Source organism: Pundamilia nyererei, unplaced genomic scaffold, assembly GCF_000239375.1.
Source record: "Pundamilia nyererei isolate P.nyererei 1_Seehausen unplaced genomic scaffold, PunNye1.0 scaffold00191, whole genome shotgun sequence".
NCBI classification, from domain to species: domain Eukaryota; kingdom Metazoa; phylum Chordata; class Actinopteri; order Cichliformes; family Cichlidae; genus Pundamilia; species Pundamilia nyererei.
Genome location: NW_005187592.1, coordinates 356,550 through 371,618, shown reverse-complemented (window position 1 = coordinate 371,618; position 15,069 = coordinate 356,550). Strand labels below are relative to the sequence as shown.

The 15,069-nt window shown below is 44.3% G+C and overlaps 1 protein-coding gene across 2 annotated transcripts in view; it reads left to right on the top strand.

The window, feature by feature from the left end:
• Positions 1 to 15,069, top strand: part of kcnh2b (potassium voltage-gated channel, subfamily H (eag-related), member 2b) — a 269,175-nt gene that overhangs the window by 125,082 nt on the left and 129,024 nt on the right. Inside the window, exons 1-5 of one of the 2 annotated variants that reach the window (XM_005747216.1) lie at positions 10,624 to 10,699; positions 12,079 to 12,234; positions 13,348 to 13,564; positions 13,842 to 14,173; positions 14,254 to 14,465. In XM_005747216.1, coding sequence (XP_005747273.1) covers positions 12,096 to 12,234; positions 13,348 to 13,564; positions 13,842 to 14,173; positions 14,254 to 14,465 — 900 coding nt within the window. In that variant the 5' untranslated portion in view covers positions 10,624 to 10,699; positions 12,079 to 12,095. Of the gene's footprint in view, positions 1 to 10,623; positions 10,700 to 12,078; positions 12,235 to 13,347; positions 13,565 to 13,841; positions 14,174 to 14,253; positions 14,466 to 15,069 lie in introns of those variants that run through there. The other variant, XM_013914381.1, reaches the window with a different exon arrangement.

Below are 15,069 nucleotides of genomic sequence, written 5' to 3'. Positions count from 1 at the left end.
CACACACACACACACCTGTTCCTCTCTGATCTTTGAAGGCTGTTTATTAAATAACAACTGAAACTTTGAGCCGTGAGATATTTCGCTGCAGAAACAGTCAGAAATCCATCTTTACCTGTATTGGAGTTGCCAGGGAATTCTTAATGTGAATACCTAAAGCTCTAAATTATGTATCCTCTCCTGTCTGCAAATGTTGGGAGTGCAGGACTGTCTGGTTCAGCGGAGGACGAGAATCATCGTCATGTTAAGTTAATACAGATCCAGACAGGAAATGAAGCCTTGGTTTCTCGTTGTTCTCTCACTGCTCCCACAAGGTCAGAGTGTAAGTTTCACTCTGCAGCAGCACAGCAACATGTGTGACGTTTGTCCTGAGGGTTGCTTTAAGGAGCAGGACTGTTGGGTAAAGGTGAATGGGAGTATTGTGGTGGTCTATTGAAACTTCACCATTACTATGATGTGCTAAATATTTGACAGCATGCCTACTCTCATCTTTTCTATGACAAAGTGGAGAAAAAAATCGAATGATACTTCTCATGCTTTTATTATGAAATCCTGGGCACTTCACGACGTCACACATAATATTAGATTCATTTGATGAGTGTAGCTAATGTTCGTTGTGTTACCAAGCAAAGAGGGAGCTGCAGTTTCATCTATATACTAATATTTTTCAACATTATTGTGCATGTAATTGTTCATCTGAAACCTTTTAAGGAGGTGATCGGTTTTGCAGACATGTAACCACCAACCACATGACAGTATTGTTTCATTCAGTTTGTATGTGTTACAATTATGGTGACGGTGTTGGACAGAGTGAATAAGGTCGCAGCCACACAGATGACTGATCACCTGACAACCACGTGGTGCAGTCTGTGGTTGTATCACGTGTGTGCATGACATCACATAAGGATCCTCATCAGTAATGTTTTAAAGCAGCAGGTAGTTGTAGGGCATCCTGCTCCAGAGTGTTGGAGTACACGGTTGGACCCACTTCATCGTGTTTCTGTAGTCCACTGTGTATTAGGACTGGCTCTGCCTTTGATTGTACATCTTTCCACTTCTGTGCCAATTTGGCCAGTCTTAAGCCATCAAGTGATGACATCTGTTACGTCTGCCATATTTAAACATTTCCTTGGCACCAACTTCATTTTGAGAAGTCATTAAAAAGTCACAAATGTCAGTGACATGGCCTTTACTTGAGCTTAAAGTGGGATTCAGTTTTTATTACATGTAATGACACTGCGGTGTCGCTCATTATGTGACAGCCGGGTTAGAAAGTTCAGGACTTGAAGGACTATCACATCTAACCCTTCTCTGCATTGCTGTTTCCCAGAGTTTCTTAGTTCCTACCAGTGTAATATCCTTCATGAATGTTTGACTAAATGTTACTGACAGCCTTCGACTTGATGTTGACAGCTTTTAGGGCATATGGGTAAATAGTTTAGACCTGTTTCTTTCCTCTCTCAATTTTCTCACCAAATGCAAATATGTAGCGTCCTTAAACATGCAGCCTGCTGCTAACACAGGGTGAGCGCATGAAACGTCTGGAGAAGAATAAAGAATACTGCAGGCGGCTCATGTGAAACAAGTCCTGCTCACTTCCAGAGTCGCTCTAATTGGAGGAGCTCTTCCAGAGAATAGTCACATCCAGTATCTCTCAGTGAGCGTTTCCCGATTGGTGTGGCAAGCCGATAGAGGTGCAAGGCCCTTTAATTAAGCAGTCAACAACATGTCGAATTAAATCCTCACTGAAGAATGTGGCTCAGTATTTACATATTCATTTGATTCAGCACTTATTGGGTCGTATACACACAGCATGATGACATTTGTAACTGCAGATAAATGCTGTACTGCTTAACTAGGTTGTGTGGCCTACTGTAGTATGGATAGTGGTCATATAACATGGGGCAGTCGTGCATGCACACTGCCCACGAGGTACTGTATGCACCATGACGCAATCAAAAAGAGCTGCACAGACTGGGATTCACAAAGCTCCGGGCAACTTACTGTAACAGACAAAGCAAGAGACTGTTTCCTGACGTGTAACGTTTTTAATTTAAACTCACTTTCTGAAATCTGCTGTGAAAATTAGAAGCGAGTGTTTACTTTCACTCTGTGATTGGTGTGGTGTCGGGTTGAAGGCTGGAGCTCAGCGTCTGACCTCTAAGGTGCTGCTGCTCTGAAACCCTCCTGACATTTAACCTATTAGAAGCTGCATACACGTGTGCTGTCTCACTTAACAGACATGCTGCAGGTATACAGGCCTGCACACTGGCGCTGACGTGTAATCTGTTAATCACATTGTGTGTGACATGAGCTGTGGGTGAGATGTTTGACACCGCCGTCTCACACAGTGTCTCTGGTAGAGAGATGTCCACAGCTTGGCTGGGATTCCTTTCAGGTGGCTTAAACTGTCACACACAGTAACTGAGCATGAAGGCACTCACATCCTGGAGCCTCAGACGCACAGCTTCACATTTTATATTGTGTCTGTATCTCCCTCAGACTTTTCATTTCTGTGTCGGTATCACTTGTAATGTATTGACTGACAAACTGCTATTGATGTACGTGTCAACAGGCAGTAGGCATGAGGGAAACTGCTGTACAGCTGTGTACACTGTTTTCACAACTTCAAATTGCAGTCGGCAGTGCAGACGAGGCAAAAGCCGCTCTCAGCGTCTACAAATGACACGTCTGAGGTATTTGTGATTTGATGGTCTCTCACTGCTTTAGTCTCTGATCTCTGTTTGGGTGATTCAGGTCTCAGTGCTCCTGTCTTAGGTTGTTCTTGGTAAACTCCAAAGCCATAATATGGAACTAAAACAGTCGCCCTTAAACTGCACGTCTGTGAATATCTATTCAAGGTTGGCTCCAAAATGAAGTCATTCTCCATAGATGCCACAATCAAATGCCAAGTTGTAGTAAAAGCACCTATTCTGCTTATTTTCAGCTCCATGTTTTATCATTCTTGGACTTTACAGCAGCAGCTTTGCCTGAGTAATATCTTATAATAAACACGTGTTTTATTGTTTACTGGGAAACTGTGTAAAAAGATGGAAACCCAGGCTGTTGGTAGATGGGCCTGATGTGCTCACATCAGTCACAACATTAGGGATATCTGTTTTCACTGACATCATCAAAGCCAACGGTAGAAAAAAAAGTTTCAAATTGAGCTTTTGGCTGTGTTGCCGTATTTTTGGATCACAGTGGCTGGATTTTGTTCCGTGTGTGTCCTGTGCCTTTAAGAGTCTCTGCAGGTCCTTCCTGATTGGCGAGCTGGCAGCTGCTGATTGGTTCCATCATCAAGCAGCAGCTGCTGACCCTCCTTATCCTGCAAACCATCTATGACAAACTTGCATGTCCGACTTCAGAGAATTGCTACGTTTTGTGTATATTGTTGTAGATAATCTGAAGCAGCAGAGGGGACCTGCCTTATTATTTTCTGTACTTTTTCTCTTGTTTATTCAGTTAGGGAGTTTGGGGGTAGTGCTGCTTTTGTTTGGTTTTCCCTTTTTGGAATAGCTTGTTTGCTTTATTATTTTGGCCTTTGTTCACTCCGGCTTAAAGATTTCAGCTTTTAGTAGCAATAAAATCACCTTAACCTGTAAATTGGCTTCTGGATGTGGCCTCGTGGACCGCGGCACTTTCCTTTAACCCTTATGTTGTGCTCCTGTAGCCCCAGAGCGGGACCCAGCAGGCTCAAGGAAACTGATGCTTAACTCATCTTTTGAACTTAAAATGAGCATCCACTTTTCCGACTGTATATATCTGACAGTAAAGAAGCAAAAGCATTAGGTTTGAAGTTATACCTAATAACAGTGTGTCCAGTTGAACTTACTCTCACTGGGTCTGATGGATACGGATTTATAGAGGAAGCTCTGGCACTTTACAGGCAATGCTTTCAAAATAAATCCACAATGCGTGCGACAAAGATGGTGATACCTGTGGAGCGCATAAATCAGTTTCTAATGCTGTGTTTGCTTGTGTGTTTGTGTGTAATGTATTTTGAGCGGGCATGAAGTAATTGTGATGGGAGCACGTTTCTCCCGTGAACTTTTGACCCTCATTACACGTCCTCTTTTCCTTGGTTACTGAGCTGTGATCAGACGTGAGCGTCGAAGATCCCAGTCGGCGTCGGACTCCTCGTTTTTGATTTTTGATTTGATATACCTTTATTAGTCCCACACGGGGAAATTTCATAAGGCTGCCGACCTATTGCACGCAATGGCGGCGCCATCTTACCCTCCGACCATACATACATTACACAAACATCACATGGGGAAGACAGGTCAGAGAGGTATAACAATGGAAAATGCACCACATGAGGAAGGATAAGGAGAAAAAAATAACTCCTCTCAGACTGAGCTCCAACAGGGAGATCAGTTTGAGAACAGAAAAAAACTCCTCTGCACATGAAACAACTCTTAATACACCAAAGAAACACATGACAAGTAACAGGGGTGAGTAAAGGGTGAGAGACAGCCGATTTAGACAGTACTGCAGCCTGTGCGCTGGTCTCCTTGATCCACCGTCAGCATCGGAAGGGGAATAAGCGTCGAAGGCGTTTGGAAAGGGAGGGGGGATGAGTGTGTGCATATCAGTGTATATGTATGTGTGTGTGTGTGTCCAGAGTTCAGCTGAGACAGTGTCCTTCACCCTGCCAGGCTAAGTAAACAGTCTACCAGCCAACCCAGGTGGCCTTGTATGGAATGGGAAGAACAGACTAAACACAGTTGTTATCAGGGTGTTGTTGTTCGGCTCCAGCCTTGACCGCAGCTGGCGCCGAGAGGATATCCACATGAAGTGATGGTGCTTTTTACTTTAGTGCGAACAGCTCATATGAATTTCAAAGCAGTTCTAACAGTCCAACACTGTCCATCCCTCTCGTTCTCTCGTCTCTCCACCTCATCAGTTGTGAAGGGGCAGCTGTAATGAAGCTTGGGAAAGATCTGGAAACAAGGTTGTCTTTGCACTAATATAACATGGCAGTGAGGGAGTTTAGGAGACACCGTATTGATCAATTTCCCGATTTATGTAAATACTTTTTTGGCTTTCTCGTCAAAACAATGGAGGCCCTGTAGTGTGTTTCAAACAGCAAGTCCCTTAAACAAATGTTGAGGTTTTATGGCAGTTGGAAAGAACGGTAGCGACTTCTGTCTTTTATCACGCTCTCACTTTATCAGATTGCAGTTGAAATGTTTAAAAGCCTGTCTGCCATCCATGCTGTGTTCATTTATTCTGAGCCTCTCAGTGGCAACTGTCTCTGAATGTTAAAAAACGGCTGACGGGTAAAATCATTTCCACCTTACCTCCCAGAATTACGTTCTCTAGAGTCTAGTTTTTGAATCGCAAATAGCTTTTACGTTTCCGGAACAACCCCGCAGTTGAAGATTTGCCGTTGTACTAATCCATCTTAAAGTTTCTGGGCCTTAATAAACACCACAGAACAAGCTCCACTCACAGCACCACACCTCATGCTTCATCCAGGACAGGTGCCCCGTGGGACGGGCCGCCGCTGTAATGGATCCGTCTGTCAGTCTGGAGCTTTGTCAACTTCCCAGCCACCGTGGTCCCCTCAGCTTCACTGCATCAATCATATGCACAGTCTCACTACATCTACACAACATTATTTCTCATTTTCCACCAACAGGGGGCAGACCGAGTCACTCAGTGTGGGCTTCATAGGACATATTTGTATAGCCTCTAAATGCTCACGGCATTCACACCTGCACAGTCAGACGCACCTTTTTAGGACTTCGCCACATTAACACACCTGTTGCCTACGTGTCTCTGTTACAGATGAAGGAGGCTGATGAGTTGTTATCTGGACTAGTTTGTCCTCCTGCTGCTTCTTATACAAAAACACTCCAGAAATGATGCAGGGGTCAGTCGTGTGGCATCAGTATCGCTGTGTAATGTTATATCACATATCAGAGAACAGCTGGTGGCCAAGATCAGAAGGATGGTGAAGGTGTGTGTATGTGTGTGGTTGCAGAACCATATTAAGAGTGTGACTGACAGTCAGCCACACACACACACAGGCGCCCATTCACCAATTAATTTTTCCATTCTGTCATCCAGCTCCCTGCCCAGCCCTTTTCCAATAACACACCTGCATGAGGCTCGATGCGGCGGTGTAGTATAGCCAGATTAGTTCCATGCCTCTCTGTTTCTAAAGGTAATATATACAGCAGGCCAGGTTGTGTGTGTGGGTGCGTGTGCATTTATGAGTATGGATATCTCCTCCAAAGCAGTTGTTGTGCCCTGCCACCTAGTGGTTCGCTGACTCTTTTATATGCAGAGCAGTGAACAGACGGATACAGTAAGGATCCAGCCTCCACAGTACAACGTGCCGAGTGTGCTCGTTAAAACCTCCCGCCCGACCTGCTGCCTACCGTTTGTTTCATTTGCCTTTATCATCAGAGTCATTTCTCACCACGTCCAAGAGGAACCCCTCTAATCTCTTGCTTCCTCCCCGCCAAGGAAAAGGAAAGATTACAGCTGTCTACAATGAAGTCCAGAGCAACATGTAATCTATAGCAGCGTTTTCTGCAGCTCTCTTTTGATTTGCAGTGCATATCCATCAACCCATGCTGACTCCCTCACCCTGTCACTTCTTCTGTGGGTGCTAAAAGCTAAAAATAAGAACAATGACATGTTGGGGCAGTTGTGAAAATGTGGTTGTCAGTATGGTCTGACAGTGGGGTTTGGGGGGTTCTGAAAGTGACCGGCAACATCAGAAGCTACCCTTTAAAAAATCTGTGTGGAAGCGAACATGTGAAGTTTTTTCTGCTAAACAGTGATGTGCACTTTGTCACTGTGTGTGTGATACAGCAGAGCTCATCCTCTTACATCGCTGTAGCACTCACAGATCCATGTTCTTTATCCTGTTGTCTCTAATGGACAGTGGACACGGGCTAACAGCGTTGAGAAGCAATGTTCCCGTCCTGATGAAAATGCAGCTATTTACTTACTGTAGCAGCACTGTGGCAGAAGCCCGTCCACACTGTTTGCAGGGCTGGAACAGCTGTGACTTATGTAACCGGCACTGTATTTGACCACGAGAAGAAAACAGTTTTAACGTGCTTCCATGCTTCTTTTATGCAAAATAAAATATACTGCCCGTGGCATCTGTAAATCTTTTTGATGTAACAGCAATATTTTTTAGAAAAATCGCTAGAATCAAATATTTATTTTATTTCAAAAGAACACAAAAGAAAAGAAGTGTGAGAGCCAAAGCTGCTTAAATGGATGCACCTCACTGTTTAGAGTTCAGTCAGCATAATTCCTACAAACGCACACAGGGATACGTGACGTCTGCGCTGTGCTGTGTGTAGAGGCAGCTGTCGTCCAGTAGGAGGCGCCAATGCAGAACTTTACATTGAAGTCCCAATGATAGTGCAGGTGTAGAACTTACATGGCTGTGCTTTCAGCATTCAGTGGTAGTACAGAGGAGTTCATACGTTTGTTATGTCGGAGAGCAGTGTTTCATAAAGAAATAAATACATTCATCACTGCCTTCACCCAGCACAGAAGGGAGAAGCTGCCTGATGGGCTCCGCAGCAGCGGGAGTGACCCTGACCTCTAATCCAACTCAGTGCAGTTATAACATTGAAGGAAGCGTTGGCCTTCGCAGTTAGGTGTGTTTTCACATCTGATTACTTTGGGGCAGCCTAATCTCTGTTTACTGTCCTCCAATCCTCTGTCATCTCCTACTAAGCTGGAAAAAAGATCTTCCTCAGCAGTTAATCCTTCCTACCTTGTCCCTCTAAGCCTATCAGGGAAGAGTACTGTATGCCACGCCGTCAGTCATGATGATTAAATGAGTATCCTGTGTGCATGGCGAATACAAATGGGGAAATAAATCATTTGCTTCATTTCATTACATCTATTTTTGATTGTTTTCTCATTTCGTCCATTATGTGCATGTATTTCTCTGGATTATTAATAAGAGTAATGACACAGTCACTGTTAATGTTTCAAGGTTTTCACCACAGGATCCACTACGCTCCAAGTCCGTACCAGTCAGTGCTGGTCGACTACCTGTACGCACATGTGGGAGATCGCCATAGCGAAAGGTTTATGGAAACATAAATCTAAACCACTTGAGTCATTTTTGGTACTTTTTGGCAGTGGATACATTGTAGAGATCAGTTGTGTTCATGCTGTCCCGCTGTCACCAGTGCATGCTTGTAGGGGCTCGTATATCTTCCAGTACAAACCACCGTGAGGCAGCTGTTTTTGTGATTTGGTTCCATATAATTGAATTGAATTCATCTTTACAAGGAAGGATACGTTTCTAATTTGTCCCCCAAAACCTTTCTGAATATTGGTAGGAACTATTTTCTCACTTATTGATAAATAATCCATCGGATTAATAAATCCAAGTAAGCTTTTAAATGTTATATTTCACAGTGTTTGTCCTTGTAGTTGTCTACACTGCTGTGTATGATGCTGGGCTATCCCTGGGGCTGCCATGTGCAGTTTGCTTTTTTATGTGTTTAGTGCATTGTAATAATCTCCTAGAGCTTTGTAAATCAGCAACGGTGAATCAGATTATCAGCTGGAACATGTTGAATTGGAATAAATCCAGGCGGAGCATTTAGATGAAATGGCATTTGCCCCGTTAACCTCAGAGCTCAGCTCGTTTCAGATGCTCTCGGAGGAAATCTTTCACAGTAGACGGAGACGTATGAGGGTCAACATTAAGAAAGGTCTGATGTTCCTGAAGTACGTAGGCGTAATCCTCCATTTGCACCACGCTGAAAAATGTAGGGCACATGTAGACCTATATCTGTGGTAATCTGTCGCTGCTGTAATGCATCTGCTGTTTAATGTAAACCATCACCGAGTGCCTAACCACACACGGATTCTACCCCTAACATTTTCTAAACCCTTAAACAGCAATGAAACCTGTCAGCGTCCACCAGGTGGACAGTCACCTGTTACAGGTTGGGTTTATAGGCTTAGAGTAAGGTCACATGTAACCCGTCAGAAGGAAATTTCACCTATGTGGCAAATCCAAATAGAAATCTTATAAGAGAGCAACTTCTAGGGACAGAATAGCTGTAACTTGATTTGAAAGGTAACATATTCCCATTTTGATGCATGCTCAATCATCCAGCTTTCTTCCTGTTAAAGGCAGCTTTTCCTTCTTGTGGTCGCCCCGTGCCTACTCATGGGGATCATGTGATTCTCAGGGTTTTCACTTGTATGCTATGGAGTTACTACCTTACAGTCGAAGCGCCTTGAGGCAACTGTTGCAGTGGTTTGCGCTATGTACATATAGATATATATCTTCCTGATGTTGCTGTCATTCGGAATGTAGTGATTCCGAATGACAGCAACATCAGGAAGAAGGAACACGAGAAGCTTAAAAAGTACCAATGCTGGGGTACTTCTGAAGAAGCTGGAGAGGATGTGGAGGGTGAAAGTAACGGTGGTCCCCGTGGTAATTGGAGCACTGGGTGCGGTGACTCCCAAGCTAGGCGAGTGGCTCCAGCAGATCCCGGGAACAACATCGGAGATCTCTGTCCAGAAGAGCGCCGTCCTGGGAACAGCTAAGACAGTAATAACACAGTGGCTTCCTGCTGGGTGTTAATGAGGAGGCCCTGCAACCAGAGTGGGAGTCCAGGTTGCTTTTGTACTTCAGTGCATGCGTGCATTCATGTTAGTTAGTGTACATATTAGTAAATATTACTAAATCTGTCACCCACAAACTTTCCAGCTTTCCAAAGTGTTCCCATGTATACAGGAATGATCCTGACTCAAACATGGGACATGTAATGATTTCCTATTAGATTAGGAGCTAGTCCTCGGATTATTAATGTCTCTAATGTAATTATATCAGTGAGGGAAAGATTTAATCCACATTAATCTGTTGATAATATTATAATTTCAAGTATTTTTGAAAGAATCTGCTGGAGGAGACACAAACCCAAGCTGGTGCACTCCCAGTGCCAGTCCCGAACACAGACACACTCCATCCTGTTTCTTCATCAGTTCAGTGAATGAATATGAATGATTGTTCATATTTAACTCAGAAAAATAATAAAAGAGTTCAAATTACTTAATAGCTGAAGCATTATTGAAAGATCTTCTCAGACATATTCTCTGCAATATCTTTTACTTCTCACTCACTTTTTCACGGGACAGTCGCTTGCGGAGGAAAGCAAAGCTTTCAAATGGCTAGATTGTGTGCACGTTGTCCTTGCCACGTGGATGCAGAGCTTTGTAAAGCAGCTTTGGGGGTGATGCTCCAACACCTTCAGCGATTAAAAAAAGAGAAGAAGAAAAAAGCTACAAATGCACAGGGAACGCTGTTAATGACATGAATGGACACGACCCAGTGACTTATGAATGAACATCAGCCTGGTCATCTATACACATGTGCACATATAAGCACGCATTTAAACTGGCACATGTTTATATGCGTCGCTGATATGGCCAGATGGTGTAATCCTCTACTTTCCCTTGGGTTTCATATTTTTTCCCCTCCTGTGTTGGGATTATGCTGTTGTCCAATCGGATTTCGCCCCACTCTCCAGCAATGATGTGAGATGAATGGCAGGCTGGTGGGTGGGTCAGGCAGGCATGCAGTAGATCCTGCACGTTGGGTTGCACGGAATACCCAAGTGCTCCATATTGCGAAAACTGCCACAGCTTCCGTTTGCGAGGGTGCTCACTGACCATCACTCTGCAGGTAAGTTGCAGACGGGCAGATCAGGTATGAGAGGCAATTTGAAAGAAACTTTGTTTGGCGTCCATGTTTAAAGGCGACAGATAAGAAAAGAAGGATTACGGTGCAAAACTAAAAAGCTTAAGTTCTCAAAACGCTCGTGCACTTTAAGTTGATGTTGCAGACTGGATGCATTTCACTGTTTGGAATCACAATGTCAAGAAAAACAGATTAAAATGTATTTAAACAGCGTGCAACAGGAGGACATACTTCATGGATCATTTTCAGTAAAACAAGAATATTTGAGAGTAAATTTATAGGATTAAATCCTTTCTGTTCAACATGAAAAGAAAAAACAGTTCACATGTCCACTTTCTGTACTGTGTGAATCATGGCATGCATCTATGTATCATGTATTTGGAGTTTTTGGAATATTTTGCAGTTATATTTTCAGTGTGCATCTCATGATCTTCTTTGAATAGGGGCCCAGTGCTCATTTGCCACATAATTCAGTAACCAGTATCTTATATGTGTGGTTGAGCTTTTCTTAATAACCAAGTGGAACAACCTTATTTACATATATGATGGACTGATATGTTTGACTCAGTTCAGAATGTTTTTCATGTGTAATTTTGTATTATGTGCTGTCATGTTCGGGATGTCTGCTTGGAGATAAGATTCGTTAGCCAGACTGATACTTGAGTCGAGTTTCTGCTCATTTTCAAGGACAGAAGGAAACTCACAGATTTCACTGTGTACACAGAATGTGTGTAATAGATGTCCTGGAATTTCCTCCACTTTGATACTATGTTGCAACAGTTTTGTCTTCACTTCTTTCAGTCAGATCATCATTTTACATCACGCTGCTGATGAGGATGATGACGATGCTGCTGTGTGTATACATGCATGTTAATGCAATTGCAAGCTCACATTCATGGTGTCAAAAGCAGAATAGCAGCTTATTTTGTGTTTGTGCGACGCTCTCCTGTGTGTGGTTTCATTTCACGCTTACTTAGCTGTTTTAGCACTCGTGTGGCAGATTAGCCTCGTATGGAAGATGGTGTGTGAGCTGATTAAACACAGATGCACATTTAATAAGGAGAGAGAACCGTGTACTTTAGTATATTTGAGTGTGTGTGTGAAAGCAGGCCTTTGTAATTCACAGTGTGAGATGCACGGATGCATTTGAGACGCTCACACGATTCAACAAACTGATTATGTAGACGTTCACAAAGTCATTACACAAAGCTTGAACTCTGACTGAATTCTGCTCTTATCTGTGCTTTGATGTTGCTCCAGTAACACCACCTCTGTAAAGTAATTTGAAATCAAGTTTTAAACCCAGCCTCGCTGCCTGTGCATGCCATCGTAACCTGCCCCATCTGCTGCTCTGCCCCCTGCAGGCCAGTGCATCCTGTGTATGGTGGATGTGGTGCCAGTGAAGAACGAGGATGGCGTGGTGATCATGTTCATCCTCAATTTCGAGGTCATGACAGACGAATCTCTCCGAGACCACAAACAGGAGCTGAACCACCGCCTGCCCACCTGGCTCGTCACAGGTAACCACGAGCGCAACGTTTGATGTTTGTCTGTTCTTCTCTGTGCTTTTCCTGTAACGTCACCGTTTACACAAAGACAAGAAAAGCATCCCTGACGCCCTTATGTGAATGTCGTTTCTGTTATTACACCACCGGTGTCAAACATAAGGCCCTGGGCCAGAATTGGCCCAGCAAAAACTCAAATCTGGCCCACTAGACAGAAAGTGTGACGGTGTGACCCTTTGGGAAGTAAAAAATATTAATGTTACTCTGTAACTGCAGTACAGTCGGGGTGATGAGCTACCACGACTTTTTCTTTCATTTCACCATTTTTTCTTACAGTTTAAGTCCAGAGAATCACACTGACACATTTCTTGCACTGCAGCAGCGTTTGTTTATCATGTGGAAAAATTAAAACTGTTTTCTTATATTTTGGTGTCTCAGCTAAATTTGTAGTTGAACAGAAAGGGCAGCTTCGCTTGTGTGTCCCCCCTAATATCACAATGTTGTGTATGTGGCCTGTGATGCACAATGAGACAGCGTGCTCCACACAGCTGATTGTGTTTTCTCTTTGGTTTAGTGAGGTATAAGTAGAGTGAGTGTCGTTTGTGGCTCAGTGTGGAACATTTTCGGGATGTATTGCTGCTTATTTAATTCCCATGTTTTTTAATCCAAATTGGACGTGATGCTCACTTTGCTTCACCTGGTTCATTCTGCCTTCCAGATAGACCAGGTGGTCCTGCTATTATTAGATGCTTTTGTTCTTGTAAATCCTGAATATTTGTGTTAAATGTAGCTGTCAATCTATGCTCTTAATGTCCTAGAGGGATAACCCAGGGGAGCAGCATCTGGAATAGGACACAGCAATATCCGGAATCAAGTATCTCATAACTTTGTGGCTAAGCCCACATTTTAATCCGAGTTGCTGCCCCTGCATTCTGGTCGATTGGTTTTGCAGCTTTATTCTGAAGGCTGATGCATGTTTAGCTCTTTCTCTGTCCTAGCACTGAAAACATGCTCCAGCTGTTTGTGCTTGTCTCACTATTCTAATATAATACCCATTTCTGCCATATTGGAGGTGCACCTGTCACTCTCCAGGTTAATAGTCTTATCCCTCCTCCGTCTCACCACCAGGTCGCCCACGAGGCTTCAAGCTGCGTCTGCCCCTGCTTCGCTCCCTGTCCAACAGTAAAGCTTCTCTGGACGACGCAGAGGCCGGACACATCCCCACAGCAACGCCGGTGTCGCTACACCCAGAGGACCACCGTAGCCCCGAGTCCTTAGGTCTGGGGGAATTTCTGCCCCTCCCCCCACTGCCACCAAATCACCAGGAGAAGCTGAGTGGAAGCAGGTAGATGCTTGATTTCAACATTACTGCAGAGATGAACATGTTCACATTCTAAAATCACTCTAAAGTTAATTTCAGCTTTAAGCTACATGTTGCTGCAGACACTGGCTGCAGAGCTGCCAGCTGTCTGTGCCTCATCACCTCTGCTAACTCCAGTCACAGGGATTCATCTCTCGTGTTTATGGCCTTTTTGAGCTCATTGTGAAATTCTTTGACTTCAGTCAACAATGTCCAGTGTCCTGGCTGATTACCAGGAATATTCGTTGTTTGTGTTTCCCAGGTCAGCGCTACAGAGTTGGCCCGAAGACCGCCAGGAAGACCAACGCACCTTATTGTGCTCTGAGCCTCCAGTAGCCGTTCCACCACATCAAACTCACGGAGCCCACCTGGTGGGTCCCCTCACCCATTCCACACCCTGCGTAGCACCCCACCACCGGCTCAGCCTCAACCCCGAAGGCTCGGCCTCCAACTGTTCTCTGTCGCACAGCCGCTCGCGAGAAAGCTTTCACAGCATGCGTCGCGCCTCCTCCGTAGACGAGATCGAGGCCATGAGGCCGGAATGGGATCGGAAGAACCGGCGGCCAAGCATCCGGCCGGCCAGCAGCAGCACCGGTGAGAAGGCGCAGGTGGGATCAAATGTTTTCCTGCTGGTTTTCTTACCTGCTTGTTGAACTTCATTTGCATATTTCCAGGTGCAGTAAACAGCAAGTTGAACATACTGAACTCCACGTCAGACTCTGACCTCATGCGGTACCGCACCATTTCCAAAATCCCTCAGATCACGCTCAATTTTGTGGATTTCAAACCGGACCCACTCATTGCTCTGCCCTCGGGGGAGATGGACATCATAGCACCCTGCAAACTCATTGACCGGACACACAACGTCACAGAGAAGGTCACGCAGGTAGGACACAGTCCATGTGCAGTGTGCCCGATGTCCAGCAGAGGCATTATTTTTGTGACATTTTGCCAGCCTGCATAAATCATTAAGGGCCTGCAAGCCATTTGCACTTGTTGTAAGTGTTTCAGGGCAAAAAGTGCTTGAGTGAAGGCCACTGACCGAGTTTCAAAGAGATGATGATGCTGAAAGGTGGTAGGCCAGTAATCTGCTTACTTCTAACAGTCCAGAGGCTAGGCATAAGCATGTACTTCTGCACACATGAAAAACTGTATTTTTTCACGTAATTTGCTTAAAAAGACGCAATAGACACCTGTACTGAACTTCTAAAGGCAGGACAGGCTCGTCGGAGTCGTTGTTCTGCTGTGCTACCGACTGCTGCATTTACCAAGCAAGGCATCTCACCCCAGACCAGCTTCTACTTTGGATGCAGTTGAGGATTGTTTTTGTTTGTTTTTTAACTCAGAGGACGATGATGAGCCTGTGAGCTGGGATGTGCCATCACAGATTACCTGTCCTTGGCTCACAGTGTGCTGAGTCTTTGAACTGCTATATAGACTTTACATATGCATATTTCTGCGTCCCAGTATGTGTTCTTACAGAAGTGACA